Below are 12,879 nucleotides of genomic sequence, written 5' to 3' on the forward strand. Positions count from 1 at the left end.
TGAATCCTCGGCTTACCTCGTGGCGATCCCCAGGCACGCAGTCCTTGGCTGTCTGTCTCTCCCCAAGCCTGTTGGTGACAGGCCAAAGGGCTCCCTGATGGCCTCATTGTCGCGATGCCTCAGCTGTAAAGACACGCTATAAACCCTGCAGGACTGTGGCTAGTCTCCACTAGTCCCAAGCAAATGAATAATACTGACATGAGTGCCAGTGAGCGTGACACCTCTCAGGTTTATTCCTTCTCTGTAGGTGAGACTCTGCTACATAGTTTCTGTGGCAGAGTTTTATTGTTCATGTGCACAAAGTGTGGAGTGTGAGTGCTTAGCTGTCCATATTAAAACAAATGCATTTATTTGGATTTAAGCTCCTTGATATGAATCATCTTGTTTATCAGTTGAGGGGGTCCAAATGCCTGTGTGAATAATATATATTTTGTGTCCAAAGCTGCAATCAAAGCTGAAAAGGAATTTATATTCTGTGTTCTGTCATTTAAGCTGTAGGAATGTTGCTCCTTGGATGGGTAGTCTTTTCATTGTGTTGGAATACGGCAATGTCGTAAAACGGAAGAGAAACTGTTCTTCGGTTTAACTCCACATTTCAGTGTGACAAAGTTTTAGCGCTTTGCACATGCTTTCATGGAACTCATTTCACACGAATATAATGTACTTAGAAGCAAAACATGGAATTTACTTTACAGGATATTTAAATCTTACTTTGTAGGCCTGCGAATATTTACCAATATTCACCCATATCATTTAAGCTACCTAACTACACCGTGTTGGTAACGAACGGCCGTTCCATGTGGTTACCCTGATAAAAACTAATGAAAATAAACGGATCGATCTTTTGAGCCAGCATGCCCGTAGTTGTTTCTGAATGGTCTGTCTATTGGCAGAGAGAAACGAGTTGTCACGTGTTGCACACAACACACACGCGTGCAGATATACTGAGAGAGAACCCCCAAGTCGAATTTGATAATCAGCTGAGAAATTCAAGGAGATGGACACCATCAAATTAATTCTCAAAGTTGAAAAGCACAGGGAGTTGTATGACCCCCAGCACCAATTTCACAAGGACAAAAGTAAAGAAGCATCAATGCTGGGATGCTGTTGGAATAACACGTTTCCTAAATATAGCCTATGCCATGTTTATGTGCCATGTCAGCGTTACATTTGAAAAAGGAAAGCTCAGAGGAGGTGAAAGGCTGGGGACCCGCATGGAAAAATGTGCGTCTGGTGTGAACAGCCTTGCGCCATTCGTATCCGATCGTGGCGCTTCAGGGTGCTTCGCAGCCAGTGTGTCCCAGGCGTAATACATCCGGTGTGAATTGAGGTTGCGTCGTACTCGTGTCGCAGCCGTAACGCGCCGCAGTTGCGTCCGGTGCGAATAGGGGGTTAGTGAGCAGTAGGTTATGTTAAGGTGGAGACAAGAAACATCTAATATCGGTAGGTTCCGGGGCTGAGGTGAGAATCTAGCCCCAGAGATTGATATAAGAAGGTAAAATAATGATGGATGGACTGGTCTACTGATGAAACCAAGGTTTGGAAATGCAGAGCTCCATAACATGGTGACGGATTTGACATGCGAACAAGAGATTATTTGAGGAGGTATTGTCTTGCAGAACTATGAGACAGATCCCAGACTGTTCCAATGAGACAGGGGGTTCCGCAGGGGTCAGTTCTGGGTCCCACCCTGTTCAGAAATTCGAAATGTTGCCTCTTGGACAGATAAGCCAGCCCAAACTTCTGGATAATCAGTGTTATGCTGATGATAACCAGATTTATAGCACTGTGATGGACTGTTCACTAGCATCCTCAACACTCTTTGCTTGTTTGTTGGAAATCAAGATGAGAAATAAATTATTGAAATGGAATGGTTCCAAAACTGAAATGATTTGAATTAGCACTGTGGATGACGGCTCAATTACTCCTGCAAACCAAGTGCGCAACCTGGGTTGTACTCTCTTTTGCCACGCATTTTATTATTAGATCCATCCCGCCATTAAGTACGGCTGTATTCACCTCCTGAGAAAACCTTGAAGAGCCCCGTCTCCTTGCGTACTGACACCTGAAGTCCATGCCAGTAGAACTATCAAAATTCGAAACTCAAAAATGAGACTGCATTTTATTATATTCATGATAAAAATAAATAAAAAATCTTTATAGAATATGATGATGACTCAACTGGGCTTTCATATGAATATTTCACACATTTATCACTAACTTTCCAGGGTATTGTAATGCTATGCTAGCTACGGATTACAGTAATCACAGCTGTGCTGTTTTTCACCCTCTGTCTCCAAAGCTCAACGTCTGTGAGAGCGTCTGTACTGGAACAGTAGTCTGCGTAGGATGTTGTGGTCCGGGCCAGTGGATGAACACACAGATCCATTTACATGGTGCCATGTTGCACATCTCCTCTCCTCTCTGTGAAACCCTTTGGTCATGGTTTCAGTGCGCAAACACACATGCACTGCTTCTCTTTTTTTGTCTCTCTCTAGCACACACACACACACTGTATCCATCTATTTTTCTCACTCCTCACCCTCTTTCATGTCATCCCCAGTTTGAGATGGCATCCTCTCTTTCTCTTTCTGTCCCGCTCCATCCCGTTTGTGTAAGCCTGTTTGAAGGCTCACAGAGAGGCTGGAAGGCCTTATAGTCCAGTTAGGGTTAGGTTTTTATTAAAAAAGGTAAGACAAATTGCAACAGAAGCAAACTCAACTGATTTTGTATCCTCAATATGTCCTGAGTAAGGAAAAAAAGCCCCGAAGAATCTCATTAGGAGAACGTTTTGATAAAGACCCAAATATAGCCCATTCATACGCCTGTTTGTTCTTTTTCTCACGTGAATAGGGTAAAAATATTAACCTTTAGATATCACCATGAAAATTACTGAGTTGATTACTGACATCAAGACAAACACAAAATGTATTACAAGTTTTTTTTAATTGTTTGTTGTTGTCTCATTGTGAGAGTTTTTCAAGATTTCTTACAGTTTTAACAGCAACGACTGTTTCTGCTATTCACAGACAGCACGGAGGTTCTCATCTCTGTTGAGGATGTGGTGTTGCCTGTACCTAGGCAATGAAATGTGTGTGTTCATGTGTTATAGGTTTCAAATGGTATGATATAACCCATTTCAACCCGGGCTCATTAGTCACTTGCCATGCGTGGAGTAAAGAGTTGCCATGGAAATGGGGGGCATTTTAGCAAGACAGATAATTTTGCTGCAGGGAAAGATGTGTGTAGAAGCACCCCCTCCAGAGTCCCATTCTTCCCGTCACTGATTATACAAATAATTTATGTTCCCTGTCAACTGGCCACTTGAAGGCTTTTTAGCCTTTGTACGCACAGCCCTGCACAAACCAGCTCACATAAATACATGCAAACACACACGCGCATGCTTAAACACAAAAGCATCTTTACGTTCTCGTCGGCCAGTCCACAACTGGTCCTTAAGCATTAATGATGGCAACTGCTGTCCTCTCAGAATGTGCATCCAGTACTAATTGGGGTGAGGGGCTGCAAACCAAGTTTTATCTATGGATATCTAAGCAAATGGAGGAAACTGAGATGGCCTCTCAATCCTGTCCGTCTCTCTTTTTCTCGCTCTCCCTCTTTCTGTCACAGCAAACTCCTTTTGAGTGCCGAAGGCCAATCCCACCCCCTGTCCTTTGATCTGCCTCCCAGGAAAAGTAATGTGCTTCCAGTGGCAATTCTTTTCCTACCAAGGTCTCAAAAAAGCGTATGCAAATATAGCAACTGCGACGCATATAATTAGCAGATAATATGCCTGGAAACAGAACAGATGTTGACATTTTCGGAACCCCCCTTGAAGCTGTTGCTTATTATCATTATGGTCTTCCTGTTAAACAACGTTTTCTTTCTTTCAGCTGTGATTCTTTGTTTGTTGAGTGAAAGGAATGGGGGTGGGGGGAAGATGCAAGTTGGTTATCTGAAGATTGTAGAAGCGTTGGGGCTATGGCAGAGTGCAGCCCCAGAGGTAGGCTGGTGTTTCTGTCCTGTGTACGCTAGACTGATTTTACAGCTGTCTTCTCTCTCTGTCTCAGTCTTTCTTTTGCCTGTTTTCTCGTTCTATCTCGTTTCGCCCTCTCACACACACTCTTTCACCCATGTCACTTTTGTCTCTGTTCTTTCTTGTCCTTGCTCCCTCTCAATAAGACACTGTCTTTATTTGTTTCACGTTCCATCTAACAGTGTCCTTTCTCTCTCCATCCCTCTGTCTCTCACACCTCACTGTCCTTTTCAGTTCAACAAACTCACCGTTTCCCCTGCTTGTTTGACGCTTCAACTGCTCTCTCCTTTCTCCTCTCCTCAACTCTCTCTTCTCCCTTCCTCCTCTCTCCTCTCCCTCCCTACTCTTTCAGACGCTCTCTCTTCAGCCTAAACAAAGGGTAGGTTAGCCGATGCTGCTGCTGGGTATACCCAGTGGTGAGACATCGGGACAGCCCTACTTGAGCCACATGTACCTGTTTGAACCTCATGAACCCAGTCAGCCCAGCCACATGAACACCTGGGCAGCTGAATACACTCCATCGTCACCTTGTTATTAGGACGCAGCTGTCTTGAAAACACACACATGCCTGTGCGCGCGCATGCACACACACACAGTCAGGTTGACAATATCAGTCCAGCAATGCCAGATGGATTTTGATCATTTTGTGTTTATTGTAGGGGTGGAACGGTACATGTATTCGTATTGAACCGTACGGTATGGGCGTCACGGTTCGGTGCATGAAATTACACGGAGAATACATGGTATAAAACTCGCGTGCAAATCAATTCATGCGGAATTAAGTGCGGAACTACTGTTAGATATTCGTGTTTTTTAGGGACACCTAATCTGTAGTTTTGAAGCTCTGATTGGCGCCGCCGTGAGTCAGAGATATCTATGGCTAGCAGCACTAACGGTGCATTTACACTGCAGCGAAGCGATGCGAGCGACAACATGTTTTCCATTCATTTTCAATGGAGCCAGGCGAATCGCTTGCGTGGTGAATTGTGGGTAGCGACGCGATCGAGTTGAGATTTTCTAAACGTTATGCAAATGAGGAGCGATTTTCGCTAGCGATGGCCAATCGCAGTGTTTTCTTGTAACGTAGCAACCATGTAAACATTTCTAGCTTTCAGTTTTTAAGATGGAGGAAAAACTAATCGCCTGTGTGGCTGCATATCCAGTCCTGTACGATACGTCTCTGTATTTGTACAAAGATTATGTGCAATGTACGAGAGTCTGGTTAGGACCAGGCTAGGTAGGCACTGCCTACCCTGCCAAAATTCAAACGTAAATGTTTATTAAATCATTTTATTTAATAAACTTGTATTTGTATTTTTACTGTTTATTCTTGTGATTTATATATGCAATATGTGTGTTATTCCAATTGTTTAGACGTTACGATGACAAATGTAGCAGTTACGCATAATCAAATACAAAAAAACTGTGCTTTTACTGTCCATTCACTGCGGAAGACAAGCGAAAAACTCACTTGCGCACTTCGATCCTGAATTCTTCAACATGTACGTTCTCTGCTGTGCCTTTGCCATAGACTTATATTGCACGTAAATATGTTATGCCAGTAATCACCTACGTTACGTATCAAACATGGACCAATTAAAATCGAGATATAACTGGACATTTGCGCAGCTAACGTCATTACACCAGCTACATTGTAAGTGTAATCCCCGCAAAATTCAAGTCAAAATGACAGCAGGTGTCTGCCGATATCACAGAGTTGAGGAATTTCTCCAAGCTCGATTTTATTAAAAAAATGAGTTAATAGCAAGAGGGAGCTCCCTACGCAAGACCTAGATGGACTACTGCAACTAAAGGGACAACATGTTTTCGATCGTTTCAAACAGACTGGTATGAAGAAAAGATTGGTTATGTGGCTGTAGGCTACTGCTTGTACTGTTTACTGCGTACTGTTTTGACATAGCCTAACAATAATTAGGTAATCTGGCTTTCATAACTCAGTGCCTAGCCTCTTACTGACATCACCGCACGTCACTGGTTGTGGGATATGTGAGTGGAAATACATCTAACATGCTAACGCATATAACGCATCTGGTGTGTGCTAAATTACTAAAAATATCCGACGCCATCACCCAGGTGTGCCCATCACTGGAATGAGACAAAAACAAACTGTCCAACTTCTCCTCCCTACAGTGCTTAACCAGCCATTAGATATACATACAAATAGGGCCCCCAAAAAATCACTGAAGCAATCGAAATAAACATGTCATCTTCAATGCGCCCGTATTCACTCGTAGAGGAACCTGGTTTGTTTTGCTTTCCCCTCCGTTGTACCGAACTCGTACCGAACCATGATGTCTGAACCGCGGTATGAACCGAACCATGACTTCAGTGTACCGCCACCCCTAGTTTATTGTCCAAATTTTCGACCTTTTTGTGTTTTTGTTCATATAGCGACTCCCTCCCCCAACCACCCCTGCCTCCAAACACCCCCTTCTCCTTCACAATTACCCCATTTCGTTTTTACAGCCCTAAATACGAGACTGTGTGCCAAATGCCAATATTGAAAGCGAGTGATTGTGAGGCCCCTGTGCTGTTTCTTATCCTTCCTGGAGCTTCTCACTCTATTTATATCGCCTTATCAGGTCCACAATTACACACACACACACACACACACACACACACTGTCTCACCCACTTACACTGTCACACAAGTTTTCTATCCACAACTAACACCTGTACTTTATCTGGGCCGCAAGCACACTGGGAAATCACAGCAGCTTATAACTGTGTTTTTTGGGGAGTGGCTATCATTTGCATATGTATATGCAAATAACACTGGGTACGCATATCTGCCTTCTCTTTAGATTAGTAATCTACTCAACATGTGGCCACACACACACAAACACTCCTATCCCTCTCTGTAGCCGCACAAACAGGACCGAATGATTGTGTAGTCAGGGCTAAAGAATGTTGGATCGGTTCCACTGTTGCGAAGCAGCTTAACGAGGATAAAAGAACTGTTGGAGAAGCTGTTTTATTTTTTTCATACCTGCCAAATACTCAAATCAAAAAGATGACAACCTGTGCCAGTTTTTTTTTCTATGTTTTTTAATTTAAATTTCCTATAAATCTCAGACGAAGATTAAGTCGAAACAACAGAGAAATCCAGCTCTCTAATGAGATTTGTCGGTTCTGTGTGGTGTTTGTCATTGAAAGTGTCAGTGCCACATCACTTGTGACACAGGTCTGTTACTTGGATGACAGTGTGAACAGCCCAAAGTGCATTGAATCTGACTTTTTCAAATAAGATTTGGGCCACTTTCATATGTGGTTTTAAATCTGGTCTGATATTTGGCAATGCGATCTCAGTGTAAAGTCAAATCTGAATTTGTGCGACTTTTACGTCACCCTTGATTGACATTCGTCACAATTATGCACTGGTGGGAGTCAGAGTCAATCAGGTCTATGCAGGACACAAGTATAAGAAAATGGAAAGTTTCAGAAAATACATTAACGTCACAATGCCACCACTCCTGGCTCAGACTCCGCATCCACACACACCTCTGACTTGAACAGCCACTGCTGCAAAAAAAGCTGTTAAATTTGTTTTGGTTCTTCTCCTCCTCCTCGTCCTCCATATTACCTGCTTACTCATTTGCTGGCTTCCACAGAAAATTACTTTATTAAAAAAATGCTTAAACTTATTTCACTGACTTCCATGTTTAACAGGTGTGAGAGCATCCTGCATGTGAAGTGTTTGTTTTTGTTATTTTGCGCATTCAGGACCGAGACCAGTTCACACTGGAATCTGATATTGGCCACATTTAAAATGACAATGTGAACAGCCCTCCCAAAAATCTGATCTGATAAATAAATTGGAATTGAGCATTAAGGCTTGCAGAGTGAATATAGCCAGCCAGTTAGCCAGTCAGTCACTGCTGACTGTAACTGTGACAGTAACTGCTCGTCAACCTGTCAGGGGCTCACATGACACCTCCTCCCTCCACAAGGACCCATGGGAGTCCAGAGCATGCGTCTGAATCAAATGAGTCAGCCTGACACGCCTCTTCATCCTCCCCTCTCTACCTCCCTCTCTCTTCTCTCACCCTTGTGTTTTTCCCTCCATTCTCTCCCGATTATGGAGAGGAGACAAAGCAGGCCTTGACAGAATGACAGAGTGATGACATCACCGCACCAGTGTTTGGTCCCTGCTCTCGGCCAATAGAACGCTGAATAGGACCGTCAGAGCCAGGCGATAATGGACCCTTGTGACACAAACACATTCACTCACGCACACCCCTTTGTGCATTCACTTAGTGATGCGTACACCCACATGCACCCACAGGCTTCTGACCTCCTGTGTAAAGATAATTCATAATGATTAAGAGATTACCAGGTGATAACCCCCCTCCCCAGCCCGTGTGTCTTGTTGCCAGGAGACAGATGGAGTATTGTTCTCTGATGTTGGCACTGCCAGACTTGGCGAGGGGTTCAGCACTGTGGGTGGTATGACTTTAGTTTGTATGCGGATGTATGTGTGTGTGAGGAAGAGAGAGAGAGAGAGAGACACACAGAGACAGAGAGACATAGTGTGAGAGTAAAAAGAACACATTGAAAGCTAGCTAGTAACAATATAACGATGGAAAACCAGGCTAAGAAACTTAAAGATGGGTCAATTGAAAAAACGGCTGTTTATTTTAGGCTACATAAAACTCCAAAAACTATTTTTCGCTCAAATCAGCTAAACTATTTTTCTCGCGCGCTCCGCGCGCTCGCATTAGGTGTGGAAGTCACTAACTAGGATCACATCAAACCCAGAATGTACATGCATTAGCAGCGCAGCTGTCCAGGGCCTATCTTTCCTCCCAGTCCTTCCAATTCCCAATTGTGCAAACACTGTTAGAATTAGCTGAACAGGTAGAATCTAATAATATATCTGAGTCTGATGCCCGTGACCGAGTAGAACAAGTCATAGAGAGCTTGGCTGCATACTCTGCCGTCACAGATTTACACATTAACCCTTGTGTTATCTTCGGGTCATTCTGACCCATCAGTCATTGTGACCCACCGTCGTATTGCGACAAATTTACCTCATACAAAAACAAAGTGAAGCATTTTCTTTTAACTGTCGGGCTGTCTCAGACCCCCCACATTGGAATGGTTAAAAGAAAATTATTTTTATTTGTTTTTGTATTGGGTAAAATTGGGTAAACACAACAATGGTTCGTTATGAACCTTTGGGTCATGTGACCCGAAGGCAGCACGAGGGTTAATAGTAGCTCTGCCACTGTTTTAGTCATTGTTTGACATCAAGTTGCTCAGTCTGTGATGCGTCCTCTAAAGACCCGGCAATTCAATCAATTTCCCGGAACATTTGCAATGTAATGCAATGCAGATGTGCACACCGCTCCCTACCGAACAAGATGGGTAGCTCGGTCAGCAGGGAGCTGAAGAAGAGCGGCTACTGACGTCACTCTGCTGCGCCGCTCAGAATGCTTTTTCGTTAATTTTGCATTTCTGCAAATGCATTTGAATTTGAATTGTGGTCACGATTTTACAGCCACGTTCTTAAAATGAAAATGCATTTCTGGAAATGCAATTGAATTTGAATTGTGGTCACGATTTTGCAGCCACGTTCTTGAAAATGAAAATGCATTTTTGGAAATGCATTTGAATTTGAATTGTGGTCACGATTTTGCAGCCACGTTCTTAAAATGAAAATGCATTTCTGGAAATGCATTTTAATTTTCAAATTTTACATTTCAAATTGAATTTTGGTATCTATTTGCTGGGGCATGTTTTGAAAATTAAATCTCAAATGTCTATTTCTTTTTCATTTTAATTAAGTGAAAGATTGAGCACTCTTGAAGAAGAAAATTAAAATGCAAATAGGATGATTGATTACTAATTTCATTTATGAGTCAAATAATGCAGCCACATTCTTAAAATGCAAATGCATTTCTGGAAATGCATTTGCATTTGAATTTTGGTAACGATTTGCTTCCATAGACTGCATCTCATTCACTTTTAATAGATCTACTCACTAGATGTTCATAGCAACCATTTTTCATGCAAGTTTGAAGAAGAAAACAAAGTATTTCAGAGTTTGATAGTTTAGATAGTTTAGTTCTGATTCTTTGGTGGTACAGATTTTTGTGTGACGGGATGATTGTATGTGTGTAAGGCATTGTGTGAATGCTGAGGCTTTTTCCTTTTTTGATTACTGTGTGTGTGTGACACAGATGTTGTAGTGTCTGGGAGCCTGTATTAAACTGGGTGGTGTATCTAATCCTTTTAGAGGGGTCAGGAACACCACAGTCACGGTTCCAGGTCTCACTTGAAACTTTTGGCCCATACACACATCTGTAAACACACACCAAATGACTAATTGCTATCTACAAGTTCTTATTTACAGTAAAATGAATATGTAGAAGGCGGCAGAGGCACCAACCAAGTACATTGTATCTATGCTAACCCACCTCCCAAGGGAATGGGTCTACAATGAAAACCACATGTGCTTTATAAACACTATGTCACTGATTGCAATACAATCATGATGGCTCTAGAGGCTTTAATATTGCATCTATACATACCTATATGTTCTGTTACCTTTACTTCATACAGGCTAGCTAATGGTATTTGTTTACAGTTTGTTCTAGGTCCTTGTAGGGAGTCAAATCATTGAATCCTATGAATGGATTAAGCTGGGGGAGTGTATCTGATTAGTGTTAAAAGACTAGACTATCAATAATCAATCCATCATCCCAGGCCAGTATGTATTGATCTGCATTCTGTGTTCATGGATACTATAGTCCCAGTAGAAACAGTATCCCACTCCCTCTCATGTCTAATAAGCCCAGCACCACTGTACATTGATCTTGTGTCATTTCAATTTTAGAGGCAGGGTGTGTGTGTGTGTGTGATTTTGGTGTCTACCCCCAAACCAAAACACACACTGGGAAAGCTGGCAGACTGTAACATTTTTCAAGGTGACAAATGATTACAGCTCTCCTGTGTGTGTGTGTGTGTGTGTGTGTGTGTGTGTGTGTGTGTGTGTGTGCGCGTGTGCGACTTTTGCATGTGTTGGGAGGGGGGGGGGGGTCTTTATTTCAGTGCCAAAAAGCATTTGGTCGGTTCTGAGTGCACGTTCACGGTGTGTAACATTAGTGATGTAAGGGCTGAGAATGTTGCACCCAAAAAAATGGAGTGTGACGGGAAACGGTAACGTTAACTTGGGTATTCATCAGGGAATTAAAGCACATCGAATCGCGTTCTTATAATCCTCTCCCGACGTATAACTAAGCGAATGACATTTTGTTCGAGATCATTTGGCTGAACCAGGAAAGGACACCCCATATCTGACAACTGTATCAGGCTCAGAAAGTGGGAGGGGATAGGTAGAAATGCAGAGTTTGTTATGGAAAACCTGCTAGCGAGCAGGTTAGGTTCACAGAGTCAGTTACCATGGACACTGACCAACAGTTTTCGTTACCTCTCTTTCTGGAATGGAAAATCCCTGTTTGCCTCATATCAGGGTTACCCAACTCAAGGTTTTCATTAAACCCGCTCTCTGGAATACCCCCCAGGGCAATGTACTGGCGTGGGCGTTGTGGTTGTCAAAGATTGGCAATCAGTGGTGCTGCATTTGTGTGTTTATAAAAGTTCAAAGAGAGAGAAATGTTGGATAATGTGTTCATTTTGTTTGACCTAGTCAGCCCACACACACACACACACACACACACATGCAGAATGATTGTCTCTCACATGCAGCCTTGTCATCTGTGTGGGAACGCTTTAATTACTCGGCTTTAATCTACCAACCAATGACTCAGCCTGATGCAGTGCAAACCAATACACACACACAGTCACGCTACTTCCTACTGGATTTACTGACCACACTGCGTGAGACAGAGGATTTGCAGTTCAGAAGATGCGTTGGATTGATTAATTTCCAAGGAAACAGGTTTGGGATCTGGGAAGCAAACGTGCATGGAAAACCAAAATGTTTTTGTCTTGGCTGAATTGTTATCTTCCAACACGACGATTGTTGTGGAAACTCTGAAAGAGAGGGAGAAAGCGAGAGGTATGGCTTTCCTCTGCTGCTTTTAGGCCTGGGGACTACTGACCCGTTCCAGGCCAGACCAGGCAGGGCCAGGCCAGGCTGGGCTAGGCTAGTCTGCCCCACTAACATTCAAGCCATAAACCCCATCTGCTGTGCACTTTGCTCCATTGTATGTCGCACTGCACACACCTAATAACATCTCCGCCAGCTCCCAAACAGCATCCTCCATCCCACCCCAGTTCTTCCTGACTGTCGGTCTGTGGATAGGTTTCAGAAGTATGGATTAGACCCATCATGGTATTTTACAGATCAGTGATTGGAAAGGGAAGGAAGGGGCGGTGTGGAAGAGATGTGTTGGGACCCGGCCCATGTTTGCCATGTGTTCTGCCATGCCATGCTCTTGTACTCATCACATGTCTCATGCTTCGTGTCATTCTCATGTCATTGATTAATTTTGTCTTCTCTGTGTTTTTGTTGTTTGGTTTGACGACACCCTGTCACCCTGTTTTTTTGTGTTTGTTCCTGCGCCTCTCTGCTGCATGTGCCTGGTCCGTAGCTTTGTACCAATGGCTTGAGGCAGACCGCCATGGCACGGACCCAGAGGCCGCCGCCACAGGTAAAAAGACAAACATCCACCGCTAACACAACTGTCCCTCAACTAATTTCGACTTATTTCTCAATTGTAGTCTGTACTCCCCTCGCTTCCGTCCTTCCTTTAAGTTTGAGCATGTCATCCGTCCTTGCGTCCTCTGACCTCTTATATCCTTTTGTCTCTGTCTCTTTCTCTCTCCATCCATTCAATCCCTCCCGCTGCTTGTACG

At 43.3% G+C, this 12,879-nt stretch overlaps 1 protein-coding gene across 6 annotated transcripts in view; it reads left to right on the forward strand.

The window, feature by feature from the left end:
- The window catches only part of dennd5b (DENN/MADD domain containing 5B), a 64,593-nt gene that overhangs the window by 8,919 nt on the left and 42,795 nt on the right, over positions 1-12,879 (forward strand). For 4 of the 6 annotated variants that reach the window (XM_062483185.1, XM_062483186.1, XM_062483188.1 and 1 more), the window contains one exon: positions 12,615-12,674. The exons of the other annotated variants lie outside the window; for them this stretch is intronic. In XM_062483185.1, the coding sequence (XP_062339169.1) occupies positions 12,615-12,674 (60 nt within the window). The remainder of the gene's footprint in view (positions 1-12,614; positions 12,675-12,879) is intronic. 6 annotated transcript variants of the gene reach the window in all.

Source organism: Osmerus eperlanus, chromosome 17 (genome assembly GCF_963692335.1).
Source record: "Osmerus eperlanus chromosome 17, fOsmEpe2.1, whole genome shotgun sequence".
In the NCBI taxonomy this organism is placed as follows: domain Eukaryota; kingdom Metazoa; phylum Chordata; class Actinopteri; order Osmeriformes; family Osmeridae; genus Osmerus; species Osmerus eperlanus.